The sequence below is a fragment of the Thunnus albacares genome, chromosome 11 (genome assembly GCF_914725855.1).
Source record: "Thunnus albacares chromosome 11, fThuAlb1.1, whole genome shotgun sequence".
Taxonomy (NCBI): Eukaryota; Metazoa; Chordata; class Actinopteri; order Scombriformes; family Scombridae; genus Thunnus; species Thunnus albacares.
Window position 1 is genome coordinate 12052019 of NC_058116.1, and position 24165 is coordinate 12076183.

A 24165-nucleotide genomic window follows, 5' to 3' on the forward strand; every position below is an offset into this window, starting at 1 on the left:
TAGTTACCTTCCACCACTGCATATGATAATTTATTAGTCATAACACTGGTTTTTCTAATCAATTGTGAACAAGTTCACATCACAGCTCCATTATGTAAGTGAAAGTCTTTAGTAATAGTACTTTTTAGTATAATAGTTTTCACTGAGGCCTTAAGGTGTAAGCTGCATTTCAGTATTATAGTTAATGGAGGTGGAGCTCATACTTTATATAGTACTGTTGAGTTGTTTATAATGCATAATATTTAACAAACTGCGTGTATTCAAGTAAAGTACAAGTACCATAAAATTGTACTTACATGCATCGTGGATTAAATGTACTTTGTGAGTTTTCTGGGTGTGTAGTGGTGTAATCCACGTCCCAGTCTTTGCTATCTTGCTTACTCCAGCCTCTATGTTTCTGCAGAGCATCTTGTATGAACAATGTACATCTTGGGTGATTAGTGAAATACTCCATGGCCACAATGATTTAATGGTTCTCTTGGTCAGCGGTGGTGAAGGTACCTGGGATGTCAACACCCATGTGCTTCATCACCACCTGTACTGGGTGCTGCTGCAGGTGAGCATGTGAGTGCTGAGTCCGTCCCTTCTAGCAGTGCAGAAGTCACATTGATGATCTGTTCTGGTGACACCTCAGTCAGTACACCAGGGTCAAAGCCATATTCTCCCTTTTACTGTACTTCATTTAATTTCCTATTTTAAGTTTCCTTTTAGTTGTTTATTGATAATTCGTTTAATTTTTGTCATTTTTCTTTCCACTGTATTTGATTTAGTTTTTTACTTTAACTTTCCTTTTGTATTTACTTTTCTTAAATTTTTCATTTTTTAATTAATTTTTATGATTATTATTGTTTTCCTTAATTTGATTTATTTTAAGTTTGCTTTTGTTTTTACTTTTTTGTTGATTTTTTTTTTTTTTTTTGCATTTTAGTATCTTTCCTTTACATTGTATTTTAGTTTTTTACTTTTAACTTTCCTCTTAGTTACAAGTTAGAAGTTACAATCTACAAGCTACAAGCACGAATTTTGATCCCTTTTTTTCTCAACAGCTGAATCTGATTGGTCAAACACACTGTTTCCTCGACCCCAGAAAGTGGCAGGCTCATTTCCAGGCTGAAATCCTGAGTTCTGGGTTCCTCTCCTCAGACACTCCAGCCTCCTCCAGGAGCTCATGATCCTCTCACTCAGACTTGAGCTCAAGTTTGAGTGAGAGCTGTGCGTTGAGCTGCTATTTTAGCTCCTCCACCTCTCTCCAAAGAGACTCCTCTCTATTACATCTCTGGTCAGATCCTTAATTCATTCCTTACATGACTGTCTAATAAACATTTGCTGCATCTGTTTTTTAAAACCTGATGGGAAATCTGATCATGTTTTGTTTTTAAAGTGCAGTAAGTAATTACACTAAATGATCCTAACTGTGGTAGCCAGAATAATATCAGTATTGAAATAACCATCACAATCCCAGACACACTGCCATAGAGGTGAAGCAACATCATGTAAGAAATAAAAACAAAATTATTTATTATTTCAATCTGCCCTTTATATGGGGTGGTGGCACTAGAACCATCCTGATATTGTTTTGTTTAAATCTCAATAAAAATGATCATGTAGAAAGATCTTGACAAGAGAGTAGTGGTAGAAATTATAGTAGTAGAAGTAGAAGTAAGGACAGAAACTGGGATAATAAAGTAACAAAACCTGGATTACTGTGTCTAAAGACTACATCTATCTTTATGTGTAGTTTGGGAACAATAATTTGATGCTCTTAGTTTTATTCATCATCTCTGCAACACAGGTTCTTAAGGGACGACACTCAAAGGTTTTCAAAAATGTGGTGAGCAACCCGTAAAAGGCACACATTGGTTTATTTGTATACACTACATACTTAAAAAGGTTTTAAAAAGTCTTTGTTTAACCAAATGGAAGGCATATTAATCTAATAACACATTGGTCACTCGCTTAAAGATATTTTAAGTAGTGTGTTTTTGTCCATTTTCAGCCCTATTGCTAAAAAAGCATCTTTAACATGTCGTGGTAATGCAGTAGTTTGAATCCGGCTGGAATCAAACCAGGAACATACAGTATGAACAAATTACTTTGAACTGTCTATTTAGCATTGAGACAATGAAAACTATCCCATTGTTGATCTATATAAGAAGTAAAATGAGAGTATGTGAATATAACAACTTTGAGGTATGTAACTGAAGCATGACAGGGTCTCGGGACACACAGTTATAATTCCACCTTAAGACTTGAAGTTAAAACTTAAGCATTGGTGTTTGTGGAGTGTAGTTGGTCAGAAGAGACACCATCAGACCCTGAAAGAGAGGAGAGTTGTGCTGATTAGAACCAAGACAATCAAACTGGAGGCAGATAATATTCTGACAGGATCAGATCAAACCACTTTCACTCACCATGATTGTCCACTTCCTGTTCTCAGCCTCAGGGAAGACAAGGGAGCGGGATGAGTAGAAAACCTCGTCATCCACCTCCTCCATTTTCCGGGGGAGACAATGCAGGAAGGTCCAGTCTGGTTTGGCCACACTTCCTGTCTGTAGTGAAATAACACCAAAACATAGAGTTAAGATCCAAATACAAGGAAAATAGAGACAATTTATAATCACCGCACATCCTCATTTTGATGTTTACTCTTTTCAAAATAGTTCACAATTCATTTTTGATCATTTTTTTTAGATTATATTACCCTGTCAGTTTTGTGTATACTCTACATTTTAAGAGTTTAATTTCAAGCTTGCTTGGTAATTTATGTGCCAGATGAAGTCTGTAATTAGTGTTAGATTAGTTCACTATACAGTACAATACCATACAATTTACAGAAGGTTAAATGCTGCAGTTTTGTTTACAGTAATTGCATCATCCAGTCAGACAGGAGCATGTTTGAGATACTGTTTTGAACTGACTTCATTTGCTTACTGTGTACAGTTGCCAAAAGGGACACATTTGGCAACAAACAGTGAACAAAGACAACTGTTACTGGCATGAGGTGGATGGCCCTTAATTATTTCTAATGCAAAAAGAGGTTCTAAAAGGTAGAAATTTAGGGTTGTGCTTCTAAACTATAGATAATATAATATTCTTATTTACCTTCATTGTAATCTGGTAACCGTGGAAGTCTTTGAGCCTCTTTTTCTTCTCCTCCTCCTGTCCCATGCTGACCCAAGTGTCAGTGACCAAAACATTGCTGCCTTGAGCTGCCTCCATCGGGTCAGAGGTCAGAAGAAGCTGGGTACCATGCTGAAACATAATGAAATGTTATGACAGCATCTTTTGATCATGTGGTGGTCTGTCTATCATACTGATCAGGACCTCACCAGTTTAGAGAGTCTCTGTGCTTCTTGAATAACACTTGTTTCTGGCTCGTACCCCTGGGAATGAAGACAGTATTAACTTTGTTTCTGATTAGGATTAATGATCTACATTATCATGCACATGTTTTTGTATCCCCAAGCATCTCCTCTCACAAGAGGCCACTGGGGAAATGAGACGCTCAAGATTGACTGCTATAAAACATGAATCGTACGCCAAAAGAGATGTGAAAAGACAGCTAAAGGGGAAGTCAAATGTAAATGTAAAAAGAGGCAAACCTTAGGTGTAGCAACCTTAAGATGAACTCCCAGTTTGGCTGCAGTCATCATGAAGGAGTGGAGGACGTTGTTCCCATCTCCAATCCAGCTCACCGTCAGTCCACTAAGGGACCCGTAATGCTCCTAGAAGATAGTTGCAGTTGCATTTAGACAGCACTATATCATTATCATTTATTGCATGAAAACTGCAGTAAATAGAGGGGGTTGCAGTACCTGTAAGGTGAGGAAGTCAGCCAGAATCTGTATCGGGTGGTAGAGGTCAGACAGGCCGTTAATGATGGGGATGGAAGCCTCCTTATCTAGCTCCTCCAGCGTGGAGTGGCTGTACACTCGTGCCAAGACGATATCGCATAGTCCTGAGAGAACCCTGCAGTGGGAGTTTATGTAGCAGAGATTAGAAAGGTGGGCATGGACTCGAGGGGGCGGCTGTGGTTCGTATACTGTGCCAGGTGGGAAAATCTGAATGGGAAACGCTGTCTTTTCCTCTCAATAATTACCGCAGCAGTGAGAAACACTAGAAGACTTGTTACCCTGAGAAGCCCACTGGTGTGATGAAAACAGTACCAGTCAAAAGTCAAGTCTGGTGTGTCCAAACATTTGACTGGTACTGTATGTGTAAAGGAGAGCTGTTTGCTTATTGGGGTTTACTTACTAAATGACTAAAAAGCGTGCACGTATACAACCGACATTAACCTTTTAAAAAATATTTGCATAGTTATAAAACTCACCTTGCTGTGTCTTTGCAACTCTCATTCACTCCCAGATGGATGTCCTGGGAGGTGAGGAAACAGGGGTGTCCACCCAGCAGAGCAAAGCCTGGAGTTATGATATTAAGGCAACTTTAGTTTCTCTTATGGCCAACTGGTGCTTGAAAAATGTATAAATATTTTAAATGAATAAGCACACAGACACATGTTGAGGGAGGGGGAGACACAGGAGGAATAACAGTTCAGGAGCTATTTTGTTCCAGGGATGCATCTTATCTGCCTTGTCAGCAGGTCCTTTTGTGTCCACATTAACAATGTGAACAATGTTTTACTGCTGAACACACTGATGAATGGGATCAGCCCAGTTAACAGTATGAGAGGAAACATTTATTTTAAATTGTTCTCATAATCTACACATCTATGTGAAGCTGACCGGTGCCTTTATAAAAATGTGTAGTATTCCGTCATTCATGGAGATGTCTAACTGAGCCACGTGGCATACACAAGTGCAGTTTTCTAAGATACAACTCGGACACCTGTTTCTGTGGACATTCTTGTTCTGGTGCTCCTCTTCTCAAATATCATAGCAATGGACTTTCCTTGTAGAAGAGGAAGATACTGGAAAAGAAATGACGGTATCTTTCTTTAAATGACAAACTCAGAGGCTACACAGTACAGATATGGACATTTAACACATGGATACTGTAGTAAACGTTAATTGTTAATGTTAGCTACCTGTTTTTCACGTTTGATCCGATGTTTCAGATCTCCTGACACCCACAAAAGCTTCTTGATTTCATCTGAGCTGAAGTCTTTCAGAGTAAGACAACTGCGGCCCTTTAAATTAACCGAACCAAAGGAAGCAGCTCCAGTTCTGAAAAAAGCACGACAAAGTCATAATGCATGTCTTATTACATGTAACGACTTGCAATGGCTATCAAAGCTTGACTGTCAGCAATGCTAACATAAAAAGTTATCTGGAGTTTCTTAACTTACCTAAACCCTCGCGCCTGAGTGTTACAAAAAGTTTTCAAACATTTGAAAACGGGACTGTTTGCGGTGAACAGTTTGGTTGACATTGCAGCCCTGGAGGTAAATTAAAGGGAGGCGTAATGTTGTGTGATTAATTCATCAGAGAGCGCAGCCTTCATTCACAGATCAGGTCCAGATAACGTGCAGCCAGGGCATGGATACCAATGACGTCACCACGTGACGACGTAGAGGGGCGTGGCTTCCAATCTGACTGCGTTATTTGCATGAACGTATTATATTATGTATATTTATTTTAAATTAAACCAACCAGAATTTGCGGATTTTTTTTTTATTTATTTATTTTTTTTTTTTACAGTTTTCAGCAGTGATCCAGAATGAAAATTTGCGGATTGTTTTTTTGATTGTAATGTGATAGACAATATTCATTTAAGATTGTTTTTGAGCAAAAATAAGCACACACAATACACTAAAACAACCTAAAATTACCTCAAGCAGGCTGAAAGAAATATTTAGTAGATTTCAGTAGAACCTTTGAATTTGAGATTTTATTTCATCACAAACAGTTCAAAACTACATAAAATGTAGGACACGTGGCCACTAAAATGCAAGGTTCGATGTGGAGTGTGGCAAAAATTAATTTGCGAAAACATTAACCATTAATCACCTCCCAACAATTAACACTTCAACACATAAACACACAAATACATAAATAAATAACTGGTAAAGTGTTTGACCTCAACTTCACCAAATATCTTTTTTAGAACCTCTAAAAACTACAAAGGCAAAAACATGACACTCAAACATAAAACTTTCTTAAGTACTCTAAAATAATGCATCTGCTTAAAATTTAAAACTCTTTGGATACTCAAAATATCCACATATCCAGGTGCAAATTATCCTACAAAATTAATTTAGTCAAAAGTTAGTGAACAAATCAACAGTCCAGTAACAGAACAAATGACTCAGTGAGTGATATGACTGAGTGAATGGGTTTTGACTTGTGGTAAGGATTAGTCTAGTCTTGGGGTCTACAGTCGAACTTGGCAATCAGCATCATCTTAATGTTGTTTTCAGTCAGGTTCTGTCAGTGCTATGTCAGCAGCATCGTGTAGTGGGAGAAAAGTCTCTACATCCACTGAGGTAGTCGGGAGGTGGGGGCACAAAGCTGCTATCAAGGCTAGAGTGGGCATCCTGTCCTCCCTCAAGACCCACCACCACACAGGACTGACCTCCACAGTGTCACTCTTGTCCATGTGAATGTAGCGGCGCCATTCCTCAGCTGACACTTGGATTAGGGTAGGTATGGTCTGGACATAATCATCCATGTTCTTTCTAATCCCAGTCACCTTTGCTGGATCAAACACGGGAATGGATTTGAAGAGCTCCATGCAGGGATGCCTTTCCATCACAGCCTGCAGCTTTGCAGAACATTCAGCCATGGTCTGCTGGGAAAGCTGAGCAGGTAACCGTCAACCAGTACCCTCAGCTGCTCTCTAGTAGTCTCAGGACGCCGGTCTTCAGCACCTGCAGTGCTTCCATACTAAAACAATATATACAGGTCATCCAGCTCTCCATGGATGGTGGCAGAGGACAGTCTGGATGTGTCTTGTAGTTTGGTGAGGGTGGCCAAGATCTCAGTGCTGTGTTCAACAATGAAGATGGTCTGGGCTTTTAACATGTGTATTTTTTCCTCTAGGAGTGCTCTTAGGTCCCTGATATGGAAAGTCTTGTACTTGTTGAAAAATTGTTGAAGAGACTCCACAGGCTCCAGTTGATGCTTACTTAAATATATGAAGTTTATTGAAAATAAATATCTGACATCAGAGAAGCCTTTGGCACAGTGTACACATGGATACAGTCGCACAAAAACACTTAGCACAAACAGGAAAATAATCACTTCTTATAGAGTTGCTCAGTTCACGCCACCAGGGAGGGGAGAGACAGGGACAACTGGTGTCAGAATGAACTCTGATTGGAAAATAATAGGGCAGCTGTTGTTACCCATCCAAGGTTACCACCTTATCTCCCAGCCTGACGCTGTGAACCTAAAACATCTCTTGTACGAGACCTTGGAGGCCAGAGTCAGGCCCTGTAGATGAAATCATCACATTAAGGCTTTGATGAGCACATTCTGTGGTTTTAGAGAGGCAGGAAGCCAAAGTTTGATTCCTAGATTGTACTGAAAGTAAAGGAAAAAGTCAGATATTCACTATACATTTTACATACTATGCATAACATTTACTGAAAAACATTGCTTTTTCTATTTGCTATAATGCTCTAATCTGCACAGCTTGATAATGTTTCCCACAAATGTCAGTAAAAACACATTGATTGTGTCTGGAATTGCAGATACTAACATACTCCAGAAATCCCTGGATGTATACTAGATCACAATGATTCGAAATGAATTCTAGGATACTTGGCTGTGTTGCTTGAGTATACTCCAGTGTGAACAGTCTGCTGGTAATGGCATACTTACTCAATGATTAATTAGGCAGTATTAAGTGGCTAGTCAGACTCCTTATCTGTTCTGGACACACACACACACAGGGATAGAGAGAAAAAGAAACTTGTCCATTAGCCTACCTTTTCTGGTAATTTTTTTATATAAAGGCATTCTAATATCTTTCAAAAAAGGCCACAAAACCTTATCTACACCCACACACACACACACACACACCAAAAAGGCAATGATTTATAAATGTTTCCAAGACCAGGACCTAAATGCTAGCCTGACTTCAGCTGGCTAGCTTTGCTTCTATATGTAAAGAACTATAAGTATCATCTTGGTGAGGATATTAGCCAGCTGTTAGCTGTTAGCTGTTAGCTGGGCAGCTCATAAACACTATTTTAATTGGTAAATTGGTAACATTTTGAGTAGAATTTCACATCTTAGCCAGCTAGTTAACAGAGGGATTATGCTTACCTATACAACTTGCTTTCCTGTTTTTATGCCTTAAGGACTTCAGATGCTCCAGCACTGTCTACCTCCTCAGGTGGTCCACTGAGGCAATTAACACCATTAATAAGACCAGGAAAGTCCTCATGTTGCACTCTGATGGATCCGCGATCTCTCGAAGAATATGCTGCGTGGAAATAATAATAATTTCTTAAATGACTTATTATTCTGCTTTGTATCTGTTAATTAAGATTCATCACGCTGTCCAAGTAGATCTTAAAATCCCGGACCATGAGCAGTTCAGCAGTTCGCCCTTCCTCCGTCAGTCTTAGAGGAAGTGTGAAATCATTTCCAAGTCCAACACTGAGAGAAGCTGATGAAAGCCTATCACTTTTTTCAATATGTCGTCACTGAAATATTCTGTGTAACTACACAATGAGTGTGTTTACATGCTCATAACACACAACTACACACATGACTAGAAACCGTGGATACTGCAGTGAGGGAAGAAGTATTGAGATTGTTTACTTCAGTAAAAGTACTAATACAGCAATGTGAAAATACTCCAAGTAAAAGTCCTGCATGAAAAATGCTACTTAAAAAGTACAGAAGTATTAACATCAAAAAGCCTTTAAAGTATTTTAGTAAAAGTGGTGATTTGGTCCCTCTGACTGATTTATTATTATATATGACATCATTAGATTATTAATACTGAAGCATCAGTGTTAGAGCAGCATGTTACTGTTGTAGCTGCTGGAGGTGGAGCTAGTTTCAACTACTTTATATACAGTTAGCTAGTTTAGTTCAGTGGTTCCCAACCTAGGGGTTGGGCACCTCCAAAGGGTCACCAGATAAATCTGAGGGGTCGTGAGATGATTGATGGGAGAGGAAAGAAGAGAAAACAAAGTTTTGATACACAAATCTGTTTTCAGTTTTTGGACTTTTTCTCTAATTTTTGATTTTTGGTGAAATATTGGATCATTTGAACATTTATTGAAATGAAACCATGTGAGAAGTTTAGAGGAAAAATCACTATATGGTGGAGCTGTTAACAACTCATAGACATCTGAAATATGAACCCGACTACACACTGCTTTCTGTAAGACATCAAAAGCCAAAAAGGTTGGAAACCACTGGTTTAATCTTTAACAATGTGTTGAATTTTAAAAGTTTGTTATATTATCCATTGTGACAAATCATCATCTGAAAAGTAACTAAAGCTGTCAAATAAATGTAGTGGAGTAGAAAATACAATATTTCCCTTTGAAATGTAGTGGAGTCGAAGTATAAAGTAGCATCAAATGGAAATAGTAAGGAAATAGTAAGTAAAGTACAAGTACCTCAAAATTGTACTTAAGTGCAGTACTTGAGTAAATGTACTTAGTTATTATATAGTTATTAGTTGGCTAAAATAATATTTTTAAGAAACATTTGATTATGTTTTTCTTTTAGTGTTTTTTATTATTGCCAATTAGGGCACCAGCATGCTGCTCTGTTTACTAAATACACTGAAGAGTGAAAATTAAGTTAGCTGTATCAATATTTGTTGTTTATAATTAACTAAGCAAAATCTATGTTCAGTTAATGACAGCTGACTGGCTTTAACTCGCCTCTTTACGAGGCCCTGCCCCTCTGTGACGCTTCTTGATTTACCCGTCAGTCAGCACCGAGCTTCACGGTGAGGAGGTGCGAGGGGAAAGCAGATGAGATGGGACAGACCGACATCAACATACCTGGTGAGAGCGTTTGTACACATAACTTTAGGCACTCTATAGCCAAAGCTTTATGAATGGTATACTCACCTGTACAGATTTCTACATACTGTATGTGTGTGTGTGCAGTAAACCTGTTGCTATTTCAGTCTTGCTGCTGCTACTTAAATCGCTTGAGATCTGACAACAGATTGTGTTGGGATTTAGCCGGCGTTAAGTCAGAGAGTAGTGAGTCACTGTCTTAACATCCTGCACATGGCAATAGTTTCATCAAGGTTGTCTAAAATCACCCATTTGTCATCAGAAACAGGAGCCCTCTTCACATTTGGAAAAAGCAGTTTTGCTGACAATGTGCCAAGTACATTCTGGGTGAAGAATGACCACCCACTGCACATATCATGTGGTGGAGAGCACACTGCTGTCATCACAGGTGCACACACCAAATGCATATGTTATTAATGAATACCATGTTTAACAATACATATTTGTGTAATTGTGTAGCCAAATCAAACTTGTAATCTCAGTAATGATACTTATGTCTGCAGGAAAAGGGAGGCTGCTCATGTTTGGTGGTAACACATGGGGTCAGCTGGGGCTGGGGTTTAAGCCCGTTACCAGCAAACCTGCCTCTGTGAAAGGTAAGTTACTTTAAGTCAGGGCTGCAACTAACGATTATTTTTTCATTAATGATTAATTTGCCAATTATTTTCTCAATTAATCCTCAATGTTCTATAAAATGTCAAAAAACAATGAAAAAGCCCAAACAGACATCTTCTAATCACTTGTTTTGTCTGGTAGACAGTTCACAACCCAAAGATATTAAGTTTACTATCACATAAGACAAAGAAAAGCGGCAAATACTCACAAGTAAGAAGCTGAGACCAGAGAATATTTGGCAGCTTTGCTTGAAAACTGACAATTACACAATTAAACTATAAAAATTGTTCTGTCAATCAACTAATCAGTTAATCAACTAATTGTTTCAGCTCTATTTTAAAATTGACTGAAGAAGCATTAATTTAGGTGTTTTTAAGTTGTTTTAGTTTTTATAACAACTGTGTATTTCCCTTTTAGCCTTAAAGCCTGAGAAGGCGAAGCTTGTTGCTTGTGGGAGAGATCACACAATTGTCTGCACATGTAAGATATATGAAAGATTTTTCCATGGACACAGACCAGTAGCACCCAAAATTAATTGTTTTTGTATTTAATTCATGATTTGTATGTTTTTAGGGCAGGGTAGTGTGTATGGTGCTGGCAGTAACCAGGAGGGGCAGCTCGGTTTAGGCCACTGCAACAACACTACATCCTTTCAGATGCTGCGTCCCTTCTGTGACCATGCACCAATCAAAATGCTTTCTGCTGGCTGCAATACCTCCGCTGCCTTAACAGGTTCGAAAAGTGACAAGTAATAATGGTTTAAGTGTTTTTGGTAGGCAAGATGATCTGGCCAAGGCCCGAACTGCATGTATGTGTGTATGTACCTCTGATTGTGTGCGTGTTTGTGTGTTTGTGTGTGTGTGTATGTGTGTGTTGGTAGAGGACGGGAGGCTGTTCATGTGGGGAGACAACTCTGTGGGTCAGATTGGTTTGGGGGACGAGACGTTTGCAGCAGAACCCAGAGAGGTGAATGTTGGGGAAGCGGTGACATGGGTGTCCTGTGGGTACCAGCACTCAGCGTTTGTCACAGGTGAAACACAGTTCATCCAAACACAGCTCACACTTGAGTGAACTAGTTTAATCAATCAAACAAGCTTTGATGAGGCAAATAATTTTTCTATCTGTAAAATTTCTTTTAGTCTGAGCTTTGCTGATGTGGTCATTTGATCAGATTTGATTGTAAATGATATGTTGGCTTTGTCCCAGTGGATGGAGACCTCTATACGTTTGGTGAGAGTGCGAACGGAAGGCTTGGTCTCCAGATGGGACAACTCGCCAATCACAGAGTCCCTCAGCGGGTGCAGGGCATCCTCAGTCGTGTCACCCAGGTGTGCTGTGGAGGGGAGCACACTGTGGCACTCACAGGTATCAGTATTATTGGACAGTACTTACACTGTGTCCACTGACACCTCTAATTATGATTAATATACAGTATATAAGAAACACAAATATTTAACTTCCTAGCCTAGTAATGAGCATAATCTATTTTACTGTCTGTTCTTGCTGTGTAAGAGGAGAACGTGTTCACATTTGGCCGGGGTCAGCACGGTCAGCTGGGCCATGGAACATTTCTGTTTGAAGCTGATTTGCCAAAACCACTGGAGCACATTTGTAACAGTGGCATCAAGCACATCAGCTGCGGAGAAAACCACACTGCTGTGATCACAAGTAAGCAGTCTTTTAACCTCTCTCTAGTCATTATGATAGTGTTAAATATTAATTTCCATTGTCTCTCCTTGCACAAAGCTCTGAATTAGTTGCAATAATGTATTTTTTATGGATTGAATTCTGATTTACTTTCTGATCTTGAAACACTGATCCACCTAGTCTGCCTTGTTACTTAATCAGCATTTCAACCCCAATTTACAGTGCAGTTAAATAGTTGTATGATTATTACACCTGAGTAGTGCAGCGGACCTTAAATATAATCTTCAAACTTGAATGCATTTTTTCCTCTTCTACAGATAGTGGGCTGCTTTACACTTTTGGCGATGGTCGCCATGGAAAACTGGGGTTAGGGGAGGAGAACTTCATCAACCAGTTCAGCCCGACACCTTGCACACGTTTTCTCAAGTACAGCGTACAATTTGTAAGTATGAAGGGCTGCAGTGGTGGATTAGATAGTAGAGCAGATCTTCTACCAAACAACAGGGTCCCCATCTCCACCTATGTGCATGTTGAAGTGTTCTTGAGCAAGACAATGAACCCTCAAATACTGGTTTCAAACTGGTCTAAAATGTTATGTAAATGAAAGTAAAGAGTGGCTGAGTACAGTGATTGTGAATCACTAAGCTAAGTACACAATTCACAGTTGTAAACAGTCCATGTGTCCTCTTGTGTTTAGGTGTCCTGTGGGGGAAACCACATGCTGGTACTGGCTGTACCCAGACCACCAGAGAGCCCAGAAGTGGCACCAGAGATGGATGTCCCAATGACTGAGAATATTATGGAGTCAAATTGCACAGAAATTCTCCAACTAGACCCTTTGTATGATCCTACTCCAGTAGTTACAACCCCACAAGGGGCCCCAGCTGCTCGAGCCCGCCACAGAGAAAAAGTAAGAACCAACACCCCAGCACTGATCTTAAAGATAAAGCCAGCTTCCAAAACTAGATAGCTGTTATTTCCAACCATTAGCAACTGTGGTCATAATCTAACTTCAAGACAGTTTCTAGTCTGTTTGAGATGATTGTAGTCATGTTTTAAGTCCAGCAGGGTGCAGTGTTGCACCAGATTGTAGCTCTGCTGCAGTGCCACTGAGTGCCTGTCTGGGGGAGCTCTGTAGATGAGTCTCAAACCTGACTCAGTAATGCTTTTTCTGTTTTTCCTCTCTGTCTTTCAGGAAAGTTCTGTCGAGCTGTTTGGGGAGATGTTCGACAACCTCCCTCGTCTCAGTGCAGGCTTCCTCAACACCTCTTGGCAAAAATCCAGAAATATCCTTAACCCTAAACATCCTTCAAACGATTCGACTAATTCGTCATCATCCCCCAAATCTCAATCAGAAGTAACACCAAGCCCACCGATCTCCCCCAGATCTCCGTCCAAATCCCCTCTGAGTCCAGTGTTATCCTTTAAGCCATCAAGCCCAGATTCTCAGTCATCATGCACGCCTCAGAATAAAACCTCTTCCACCACCCCCTCTAAGTCTAAATCCAAAGAGGTGCCTTCTCCCTTATTGTCACCTAAGTCTGTAACTAAACGTAACCCTAACATCCCGGTATCCCCTAAAAGGACTGCAGGAAAAAAACTAAGTGACAAAACGCAGTCTCCTCTACCACCTAAAGGACCCTGCAGCCCCAGTAGACCCCCTAGTCATGTTTCCAATAAGCATCTCAGTGAGGAAGAGCATCCTGCTTTGCCACAAACAGGTATTTTAAACATATAATTTTAGCAGCTTTCTGTTTTTGAGCTGAGGTTGATCTTGCACTCCCATAAAAATCTAAAAATAGGTGCTGTAGTGTACAGCAGTTTAACTATACTGTGTCTTTTGTTTCAGATGGAGAATCTGAAAGAAAAATGGTCATAGAAGATGTGGAGGAGAATACCTCTGAGAACTGTGACTTTTTGCCAAATATGGTGAGATCAGTGTATTTTTTAAATAGCCCATTGTGCTATGGTTCAACTTTAAACACATAATTTTGTCCAAAGCCTGTAGAACATTATTTTGCTCTTGAGACTCCTTGGTTTTGGTCTACATTATGAGCACTCCAGGGCAGGAAGCAGCGACTTTGAACGCTCACTGACTTTTCCAGGAAATGTGCATAGCTCAGCATACATTCGGTATCCATGTGGGTGTGTGTTCTTACAAGCATGTGTGTATATGCCTGTGGAGGCATTTTCCACTTGGTGTAACACGAAGGCAAAATGTTTACTCATTGAGTTTAATTGAATCTGGTCTTTTGGTGTCTTATTTCTGTACCATCTGAATTTGCTTTTTTTTGACCAGGAATGTGTGTAGTGAATCTCCTCAAAGCAGATTCAGAGATTAGGATCTTGCCAATACACAAATCTGTTTGGGCTTCAGGCTCAGATACACACACACACACACGCACTCAAAACATACAATTCCTTAGAAAAGCTGGCAGGAATCTTGCCACATCTCATCAGTGTTTCCACAGCTAGTGATGAAGCAAGCTGTGAAAGAGTCACCAACAATGTTGTGTGTCACAGTGCAACATGTGGTGCGCAGTAACCCGTTTCAGTCTTAGTTGTAGTGTTAAATAGGCTCATGTCTGTTTGTGCATCTACGTGTTTGCTCATACACATACAGGATTTAAAGCGAGACAGAGAATATTACTTTGAATAGTCACTAAATGATTGTTTATGAGCTAAAAACATTTTAAGAATCATACATAAGAATCTTTATGATTGTTAAACCTTCACTGAAGCATCAGAAACTCTGCCGTGACCGTGATTAAATGAAGCTGTTTAACATCACACCTCACTGACCCCTAATTAACCACCTTCTGTTTATCTCCAGCACAGATGGAAAAATCAGGATTCCCGTTCTTTTCTCAATCATCTCCATGGTTTTCTCTACCTCTGCGCCCACTTCTGTATTTAAACCTGATGACAGATTTGTTGATGTTGTTATGTGTGTACATAACATATTGGCTATGAATGATATTCTTGGTGTTATCATTCAAACCTACTCATACTGCAGAGAAACAGAGAAGAAAAGATTAAATTGTACTGTACAAAAATATATTGGTACATGTGCAGAAGATGCTAGACATATGTTATCCAAAACATACACTGGCATCAATATTGTTCTCTTTTTAAACATTTTTAATGAATGACATATACTGTACGCCTAGAAAAAATGAATGAAACCTGTCTCCAGACAAACTGGTTCTGATTCTGCTCATGTAGGTAAACATTATTTTTGCTCCAGGGACATTTATGTTATTGACCAAGAAACCACTTTCTTAAACTAGCGATGACATTTGGCAATAAAATAAACATAAAACACCACAATTACATATCCAGTCATATTGATTGCAGGTCTGCTGCTATATTTATACATTTTTATTTTTTTAAACACAGTATTAACAGCATATGACATTTCTCTGCCTGATTCTATTTTTATTTTTTTATTACTATATAATATTTTTTTAAATGTTTTTATATATTTTTTATATTTTACAAAAAACTTTTCTCTGTGATTCATTACAGGAAAAGAAAAAGGGCAGAGCTCTTAGAAGAGCTGTGAAAGAGGCAGAGGACTTTGCTGAACAGCTTTTCTCCAATGGGAAGGCAGAACAAAACCCTCACAAGGCCTTATCCACAGAGCCCCTGAAAGGCTCCAGCTCCTTAAAGAAAGAAGTGTCTCTGCTAAAGAACATTAGAAAAAACTCCAAACAGACATCTAAAGGCAAAGAAAACATCACCAAACACGCCAATACAATCAAAACTCAAGGAGACAGACAAACTCAAAAACTCTCTCAAGAGCTCTCTCCTTTTAAATCTGGTACATCAAAACAAAGCAAGTCGTCAGAATTGAGCTCAAAGACTCCACAATCTGTCTGGAGGACACTGACTGAGCCACAACAGAGACTGTCTGAGGTGAAAGGAAATGCCAGGAGAAATAGAAATTTAAAAGAAACTTCTGTGAATCGAGACGACGTGAAAGCTAGCTCCTTTAATGATGACTTGAAAAAGACAACAGGCTCACAGAAAAAGGAGAAAAGAAAATCACCAGCTTTAGACAAGACATCCCCTGTTATTGAGGTCACTACAGGAAATGATATGACCAGTATGTCTGTCAAAAGTGGAAATATGTCATCTGTAGAAAATGCTGCAGAGGAAGAGAGCAATCATGCAGAAATCCAGAATAAAACCGCGGATGTCAAACCTGTTAAAATGGAGGTGCAACAGGAGACACAGCAGGTCAAATCGACTCCAACAAAAGATCTGCACAAGGTTAAATCTAAAGGTCAAAGTAAAGCGCAGGATGTTAAATCACCACCAGTGAAAAAAGAAACCACTCCTTTCACCACACCTGTTCAGGCTAAATCTAAGAAATCTCTTGGTGTAAAATCTACACCTGTGAAAGTTAAAGGGAAACCTCAAGAGGTCAAATCCACACCAGTCAAAACTCCAGTTAAAAGTAGAAGCAAAGGGAAGGGTGCAGAAAATGAGTTACACTTTGCCAAGAACACAGCTCAAAAAATTAAAGATAAACCTGTTGATAAGCAGAAGTTGCCCGATGATGACAGCGCTAGTCTAAATGAGAAAAAGAAGGTAAAAGAATCTAAACTGAAGGCAAAAACAAAGCCAGGAGAAGGAGAGAAAATCAAAGGTGAAGATGAAGCTGATGAAGACACTAAAGATAATACTAGGGCCAAGCCAAAGAGTAATCTCCGTGGAGGCTCCAGCCAGCTGTTATCACAGCAGGATGCACCTACCGAAGTGGTCTCTACCCCCATCTCCTCACAGAACCCTGCGAGAACAGAGGTGATTTCCGTCAGTGATGCCAAATCCCTTCAAGGCTTTGAACCTGTTGATAGAGATCTGCTTGTTTCTGAAAGAGACAGAGATGATATTCAGTGCCTGACAGAAGAAAAACCAAGGTGGGGCGAAATTCTCAGTGATGCAGCCTCTGTTCTTCCTGCTGTAGGGATGGCAGGTGCAGCGATAGATGTCATTAGTGAAGCGTTGACAAGTGTGAGGGGTTTTCACTCTGAGAGTGACACAGTTACCTCTACACCACCTAAAACATCTAGCCGAGCGAACCAGTTCACAAAGCAGACTGCAATTATGCAGCCGTCATTCTCCTCGACATTGTCACATTTGTCTTCAGTGGAAGGATCAAATGTAATAGAAGAAAGCAACAGCAAAGATACAGAGTCAGGAAATGTAGTCAAAGAAGAAGAAAGTTATTGTACCACTCATGATCAGTCAGAGCGGGAGGCGATGAAAAGTGACACATCTGAGCAGATTGAAGGTGAAGACGTTTCACAAGCAGAGGTGCAAAAGAGCAGCACAAACACAGAAACTTCCCAACAAGAACATGAAGAAGAGGAGGATGAAGATGACACAACCTATAAGGCTTCTGAAGAGGATGAGGATAATGAGGGAGAAGAAACAGACACTGAGGAGCAGAAAAAAGATGAAGAGGGAGAAAGTGGAAGCGATGTGGAGGACAAAGAAAAGGAGGAGGAAAGTGAAAGGAGTGATGTCACAGAGGCTGAAGAGGAGAGCGGCTCTGGGGAGGGCGAAGAGGAGCAAGACGATGCAACTGAGGAGGGAGAAGAGGCGGAAACAGGATCCAGCAATGATGAAGAGGTTGAAGTAAGCGATAAGAGTGATGCTACAGAAACTGAAGGGGAGGAAGAAGAAGGAGAAGAAAGCAGCGAGGAATCTGAAGCAGCGGAGGAGGAGGAAAGTGTAAGTGAAGAGGAGTCCAGTGAGGAAGACAATAAAGAGGAAGAAGAGGAAAGTGAGGCGAGTGATGGTGAAGAAGATGAAAGTGGCGAAGAGTCAGGAAGTGCGGCTAGCAGCAAGAGTGAAGAGTCTAAATTGGAGGAGGAGGAGGAGGAGGGAAGTGATGCTGCAGAGTCTGATTCTGCAAAGAGTGAAGAAGAAGAAAATGATGACGATGTTGATGAAGAAGGTGAAACTGAAGAGGAAAGAGATGATGAAGATTCCACTGAAAGTGAGGATGAGGAGAAAGACTCAGAGGATGAAGGGACAGATGAGAATGAAGAAGAGGATGATGATGATGATGATGATCAGAAACAGGATGAAGTGAGTGTTGAAAATGAGGAGGAAGACAGTGAGGCTGTTGGAGAAGAGGAAGAGGGCGAGGAAGATGAGGAAGAGGCATCTGTAGATGAGAGGAGTGAGAAAGAGGCTGAGGAGGAAGAGGAAGGGGGTGAGGAGGAGGAAAATGAGGGGCAAGAGGAGGAGGAAGAGGATGAGGGAGGGCCTGAGGAAGAGACGGCAGAGGAGGAGGAAGAAGAAGAGGGTGAGGAAGAGGAAGATGAGGGAAATGAGGAGGGTACAGAGAAGGAGGAAGAGACAGCAGAGGACGAGGAAGATGAGGGTGAGGGAGAGGAAGATGAGGGAAAGGAGGAGGGAACAGAGGAGGAGGAAGAGACGGCAGAGGAAGAGGAAGAAGGAGAGGGTGAGGAGGAGGAAGAAGAGGGTGAGGAAGATGAGGAAAAGGAAGAGGGTACAGGGAAGGAGGAAGAGACAGCAGAAGAGGAGGAGGAGGAAGAAGAGGGTGAGGAAGAGGAAGATGAGGGAACAGAGAAGGGTACAGAGAAGGAGGAAGAGACGGCAGAGGAGGAGGAGGAAGAGGGTGAGGAAGAGGAAGATGAGGGAACAGAGGAGGGTACAGGGAAGGAGGAAGAGACGGCAGAGGAGGAGGAAGAAGGAGAGGGTGAGGAGGAGGAAGAAGAGGGTGAGGAAGAGGTTGCAGAGGAGGAAGGAGAAGAGGAAGAGAATGAAGGTGCGGAGGAAGGAATAAAAGGAAAAGATAAAGGCATGGAAGCTAAAGAAAAGGTCATGGTAGAGACAGAAGAGGAGGAGGAGGAAGAAGAGGAGGGTGAGGAAGAGGAAGATGAAGAAGAGAATGACACACAGATTAAACAGAAAACAGAGACAAGACTCAAGAAAAGTAAGAGAGAAGAGGAGAGTGAGGAAGGTGAGGAAGAAGCTAACAAAGGGGGAGAAGAAGCAAGTGAAGAGGAGGAAGAGGAGGGTGAAGAAGAGGAGGGAGAGGAAGAGAGTGAGGACAAGGGAAACGCTGTAAAGCTGGCTGAAGAGGAACAGGAAAGTGAGGAAGAGGAGGAAGATGAGAATGAAAAAGAGGGAAATCCAAAAGTGGGGGAGGAAGAGGAGGAGGAGGAGGAGGAGGAGGAGGAGGAAGGAGATGAGGAAGGAGAAGAAGAAGATGATGAAGAGGCAGGAGAGGAGGAAGAAGAGGAAGAGGAGGAGGAAGAAGAAAAGGAAAAGGTAAAATCGACAAAAGCAAAAGAAGAAGACAAATCGCCTCCTAAATCTGCTCCTCCAGACAGGAAGGAGAGAGAAACGCCCAAACCAGCGCCGAGGACGAAGCAGAGAGCAGCAGGGGAGACGAAACCTGACGACCCTCAACAGTTCTGGAACGACGTGCTGCCGCAGTACCTCGACCTGCAATGACATCATCAAACGCCGTCCCTCAGCTGAAAGAACACACAGACTCGTACCAACCAATCAGCCGCCAGAGTGTCGGTAAACGTTTTATATGTATTTATTGTCAAAAAACAAGTCAAATTCCAGGAAGAGACCAGTTAGTTAGTCTGACATCCTGACTGCCTCTTGAAAAATACGTCACAGATATGTCGTTTAACTTTTAAAGGGGACATATTGTGCTTTTTGTGATTTTCTGTCATTTATATACTGTTATAATGTTGAATGTTTATGTTAAACATGGTCAAAGTTCCAAAACTTGTGTTGAACGTATTTAAAATGCCGCCTTCAAGTCAAAGGTCAGGGCTCAACCTGCTCTGAACGATTTGATTGCAAAGTTACCTCTACTTCCTCCTCACGATGACGCGCAACAAACGGACGTCTGTTCCATAGTTTTTGTTGTTATGGTTGTTAATGTTGTTCGTGTTGTCCAATCGCATTTTTTGGATCGGATTTGTGTGAATTTGAAGTGAAGTGAAATCCTACGACTATTGTTTGTAAGTCTGTCGAGGGACAGGAGCTGACCAATCAGAACAGAGTGGGCTCAACAGAGGGGGGCCTTAAAGAGACAGGAGCTAAATAAAAAGGCCTGTTTCAGACAGAGGCTGAACTGAGGGGCTGTGTAAAGAGTCAGGATAAGATAAATAAGGAGTTTTTTGAACTGTAAATCATGCAAAGATATTCCAGTAAAACCCCAGAATATGAATACAGATCTGAAAATGTGCATCTTATGTCCACTTTAAAAGTCTCAGTAATTGACAGGGATTGACTCAAAATAAAATACAGTGCCCACGTTCATGGTAACGAAGCAACATGTCACCCAGTGCAGCGATGTGGCTCATTGATGTGCTCTTAGTCATTTTTAGATAATGATGCAGGTCTGTGGAACAGATGAATAAACTATATCCAGCTTTAGCTACACTTGTTAGTTGGATTAAAAAACAATTTGGGCATTTCATGGGATTTGTTGAAAAAATATGTTGGAAATATGAAATATTATCAGACTTATCTTTTAAAAATGTAAATGTGAGTCAAACTAAAGTGTAACAGTTGGTAATACTGGACACATACTGGTCTTTTTTTTAAAGGTACCAACTGGTGCAATATTTTACTGACTATTGACATGGAAGGGGATTCTGTGTCAGTAGTCCACAGGCCGTCGGTCCAGACTGGTTTTCCGTGCTGATAGTAGATTGTTCTATTGGCACATAAACACAGTTTTAACAGGAGGGGGACATTATTTTAGGGGGGAACAGACTTCAAGCATTTTAGTGCTGTTAAACGGGGCATTCTTGCTGGATATTTTTTATCATCACATCGGGCATTTTAGTGCTGTTAATGGGACATTTTTACCTAATTTTACTGTTTTAACCCAAACCTTGATCTTTCCCTAACCCTAACCAAGTGCTTTTTGTGCCTAAACCCAACTATTTTAACCGAAACCACGGGAAGGATTGGCGTATCACCTGCGAGCAAAAACATTTCTCCATTTTAAAACAATTTGAATTTGATCACGTGATCTTGTGCAATCAATACCGATGTGCATGTTTATTAACCCCGTACAAACAATAAATGTACTACTGACATGGAGGAATTTGTACCAATAGCCACTTCCTTTTTTAAAACATTAAAACTGACTGAAAACATCACAACTTTTTGATATAAAAGTCTGTATAAGTTTTTAAGGCTAATTGTGTATTTTATTCTTTGTGTTCTCATAAATGTTTATTTGTATCGCTGAGTGTGTGCCTTGTTTCTGAGTGGATATTGTTAAATTATTGTCTATGAATAAGATGATATGTTTTGATTTAAATGTTAAGATTGTACATACAGACAGGTGATAAATTAAAGGATAAACTGGTACAGGTCTGAATGCTTGACCCCTTCAGTGAGGGGATCTGGGGGGCATTTTTCTGACATGGTTTGGGTCCACTTGTCCCCTTAGAGGGAAAGGTCACCTCAAATCAATACAAAGTTATTCTGAGTGATCACCCTTATCCTATGATGAAACATTTCTATCCTGATGGGAGTGGTCTCTTCCAGGATGACAGTGTCCCAATCATAGAGCACAAGGGGTCACTGAATGGTTTGATGAGTATGAAAATGATGTGAATCATATGCTATGACCTTCACAGTCACCAGATCTCAACCCAATTGAACACCTGTGGGAGGTTTTGGACTGACGTGGTAGACAGCGATCTCTACCACCATCAACAAAACACCAAATGAGGGAATATCTTTTTGAAGAATGGTGCTCATCCCTCCAGTATTTTCAGAGACTTGTAGAATCAATGCCAAGGCACACTGAAGGTGTTCTGGCAGCACATGGTGGCCCAACACCTTACTAAGACACTTTATGTTGTTTTTTTCTTTAATTTGTCACCCACCTGTAAATTAAAAAACACTTATCTTTCTACATACTTTTCACTACTTTCATGATGAGAAAACTCCTGCAGTAATTACACACTGTGTCAGTGCAGTGAATGTTTGGTTAAGAGGGAGGTATTTAGGTGGATTAGGAACAATGCTTTTAAATGTTTAAACATAGGGAATTTTTCAAAATATACACAAAGAGAACACCTGCAGAGTGTAAATCTGTGTAAACAACAGATAAACACAACAAAACAAAACACAGAGACAATCTTAATCCAAAATCATTGGCTGTAACACCACATCAGAGTGGCACACCTCTCCTTCAGAGCCAGGAGTGCAAAAATGGAGTCAGTTAACCGTTTCTTCACCTGACCTGAGTGAGAGGGACATTTCTGTCCGAACAGGCGTAACAGTTGGCTGAACCCACATGTAATTACAGATCAGGAGATCCTCTCGCAGTTGCTGCACCACACACCTCCCCTTCCTGTTTCCTGACATGACAAGGAACACTTCAACATGTTCATGTGTGGACTCGCCCCCTCACAGGCTACACAGGGTCTATTTAACCAACCTCTTGCTTGTGGAGGAGAAAATTAAACACTGATTAGTCTTTCAACACTTCTGTACTTTCACCCGGCTCTCCTGCTGTGTATGTTTGTGTATGTGGGCACCTCTTATGAAACAGAACAATAATCCGCTGTAAAAAAGCCTCTATATAATTATCAAGCTGGAATAAATCTAATATGCTAAAAAAAAAAACATAAAATAAAATACTACTCCTGCAATACCTCTCCCACTACTATTGGAGAAACATGCAGTTTTGCTTACAGTATGGTCACTAAACATTTAACCAGAAAAGCCTTGGTAGGAAAAAAATCATCCAACTTCCTGTTAGATATTCACATCATTAGCAAACGGTAAAACTGAGTAAACTTGTGCACCAATATGATGTTGGAGCTTTTCAGTGGTGATGGTGGTGTGTTTGTGTAAAGCAGAAGAGAAAGAGATATTGAACAGCTTCTGTAACATACAGTAATGACTAGTCCTAAAGAGCAAGTGGAGCTCTCTAATTAGGGCAATTAGTCTTGTTAAAACTGAATACTTAACCAACATCAAAACAGGAAGTATTCTCACAAACATTTGTCAACACCCTATGGTCAACACAATCATTTACCACAGTGGTTTCCAAACTGGGTTTACAGGCACTGCTGGGAGGCAGCCGAGCCATTGCTGTGGGACACGCATAACTAATTGAAAATATAGAATGAAACTTAACTTAAATATACCGACAACAGACATTTTGTCAAAATTGACCCGAGGACAACAGGAGGGTTAAGCACTGATGTAACTAATAACATCATTATTTGCTGTTCAAGCTGAATCCTGAGTCTTATTCATTTGCTAACTGTAAAGAAACAAGAATACTGTCATGCTAGCAAGGCTAGCAAGATTCAGCTAATCAGGTTAGCAAGATTTCCTCACTTGAGAGGGAATAAAAATACTCATCAAGCAAACATGTCAGTCAAAATCCAAAATATCAAGAAAGCCTTGCTGTCTTGCTCTGTTAATATAGAGTGTCTTTCATGTGTACAAATTCTAGCAGTTTAGGCAGTTTTAATGTATATTTTCATTTGTAGACCAGAAACTAATGAAAAACATGCATGAGAGAAAACACACAGTTCATGTTTGCGATAACTTCTCTCACGAACAAAATAGTTCAGTCCACAAATGGCTTATTATCATTTTAGACAAGTTGATCAAAGAACATGATTAATTAATTAACAGTGTAAGTTAAAGGACCCGTGTGTAGCATTTAATGGCATCTAGCGGTGAGGTTGCAAATTGCAATCACTTGAATCCCCCTCCCCTTCCAAGCGTGTAGGAGAATCTAAGGTGGCCACGAAACTTGTGGAAAACGCAAAAGACCTTCTCTAGAGCCAATGTTTGGTTTGTCTGTTCTGGGCTAATGTAGAAACATGGCGGTGCAACGTGGCAGCTTCTGTGGAAGAGGACCCGCTTCCTATGTAGCTATAAAGGGCTCATTC

At 40.4% G+C, this 24165-nt stretch overlaps 2 protein-coding genes across 2 annotated transcripts; one reads left to right on the top strand and one right to left on the bottom strand.

Annotated features, from left to right (window-relative positions):
- Nucleotides 1-1843: 1843 nt before the first annotated feature.
- Nucleotides 1844-5511, bottom strand: otc (ornithine transcarbamylase). The gene is made up of 10 exons (XM_044366731.1): nt 5306-5511; nt 5045-5183; nt 4846-4927; nt 4331-4418; nt 3816-3969; nt 3603-3725; nt 3330-3383; nt 3103-3252; nt 2412-2549; nt 1844-2315 (listed from the first exon to the last, which is right to left on the bottom strand). The coding sequence occupies exons 1-10, from the start codon at nt 5386-5388 to the stop codon at nt 2256-2258; spliced, it is 1071 nt and encodes a 356-aa protein (XP_044222666.1). The 5' UTR covers nt 5389-5511; the 3' UTR covers nt 1844-2255.
- Nucleotides 5512-9805: 4294 nt separating this feature from the next.
- On the top strand, nt 9806-20327 carry rpgra (retinitis pigmentosa GTPase regulator a). The gene is made up of 14 exons (XM_044366327.1): nt 9806-9937; nt 10218-10343; nt 10459-10551; nt 10988-11050; nt 11144-11302; nt 11451-11600; nt 11777-11935; nt 12083-12238; nt 12535-12659; nt 12915-13127; nt 13413-13938; nt 14067-14146; nt 15746-18446; nt 18489-20327. Exons 1-14 carry the CDS (start codon nt 9910-9912, stop codon nt 19715-19717), a joined length of 5808 nt encoding a protein of 1935 aa, XP_044222262.1. The 5' UTR covers nt 9806-9909; the 3' UTR covers nt 19718-20327.
- Nucleotides 20328-24165: the final 3838 nt, after the last annotated feature.

Excerpts from the sequence above, each read along its gene's own strand:
- otc (XM_044366731.1), bottom strand. The coding sequence starts at position 5,388 with ATGTCAACCAAACTGTTCACCGCAAACAGTCCCGTTTTCAAATGTTTG. Across the intron at positions 3,384-3,602 it reads TTAAGGTTGCTACACCTAAG|GGGTACGAGCCAGAAACAAG; the intron begins GTTTGCCTCTTT and ends CTTCATTCCCAG. Across the intron at positions 3,253-3,329 it reads CACAGAGACTCTCTAAACTG|CATGGTACCCAGCTTCTTCT; the intron begins GTGAGGTCCTGA and ends ATTATGTTTCAG.
- rpgra (XM_044366327.1), top strand. The coding sequence starts at position 9,910 with ATGGGACAGACCGACATCAACATACCTG. Across the intron at positions 11,936-12,082 it reads GCACACTGTGGCACTCACAG|AGGAGAACGTGTTCACATTT; the intron begins GTATCAGTATTA and ends TTGCTGTGTAAG. Across the intron at positions 18,447-18,488 it reads TGAGGAGGAAGAGGAAGGGG|ATGAGGGAGGGCCTGAGGAA; the intron begins GTGAGGAGGAGG and ends AGGAGGAAGAGG.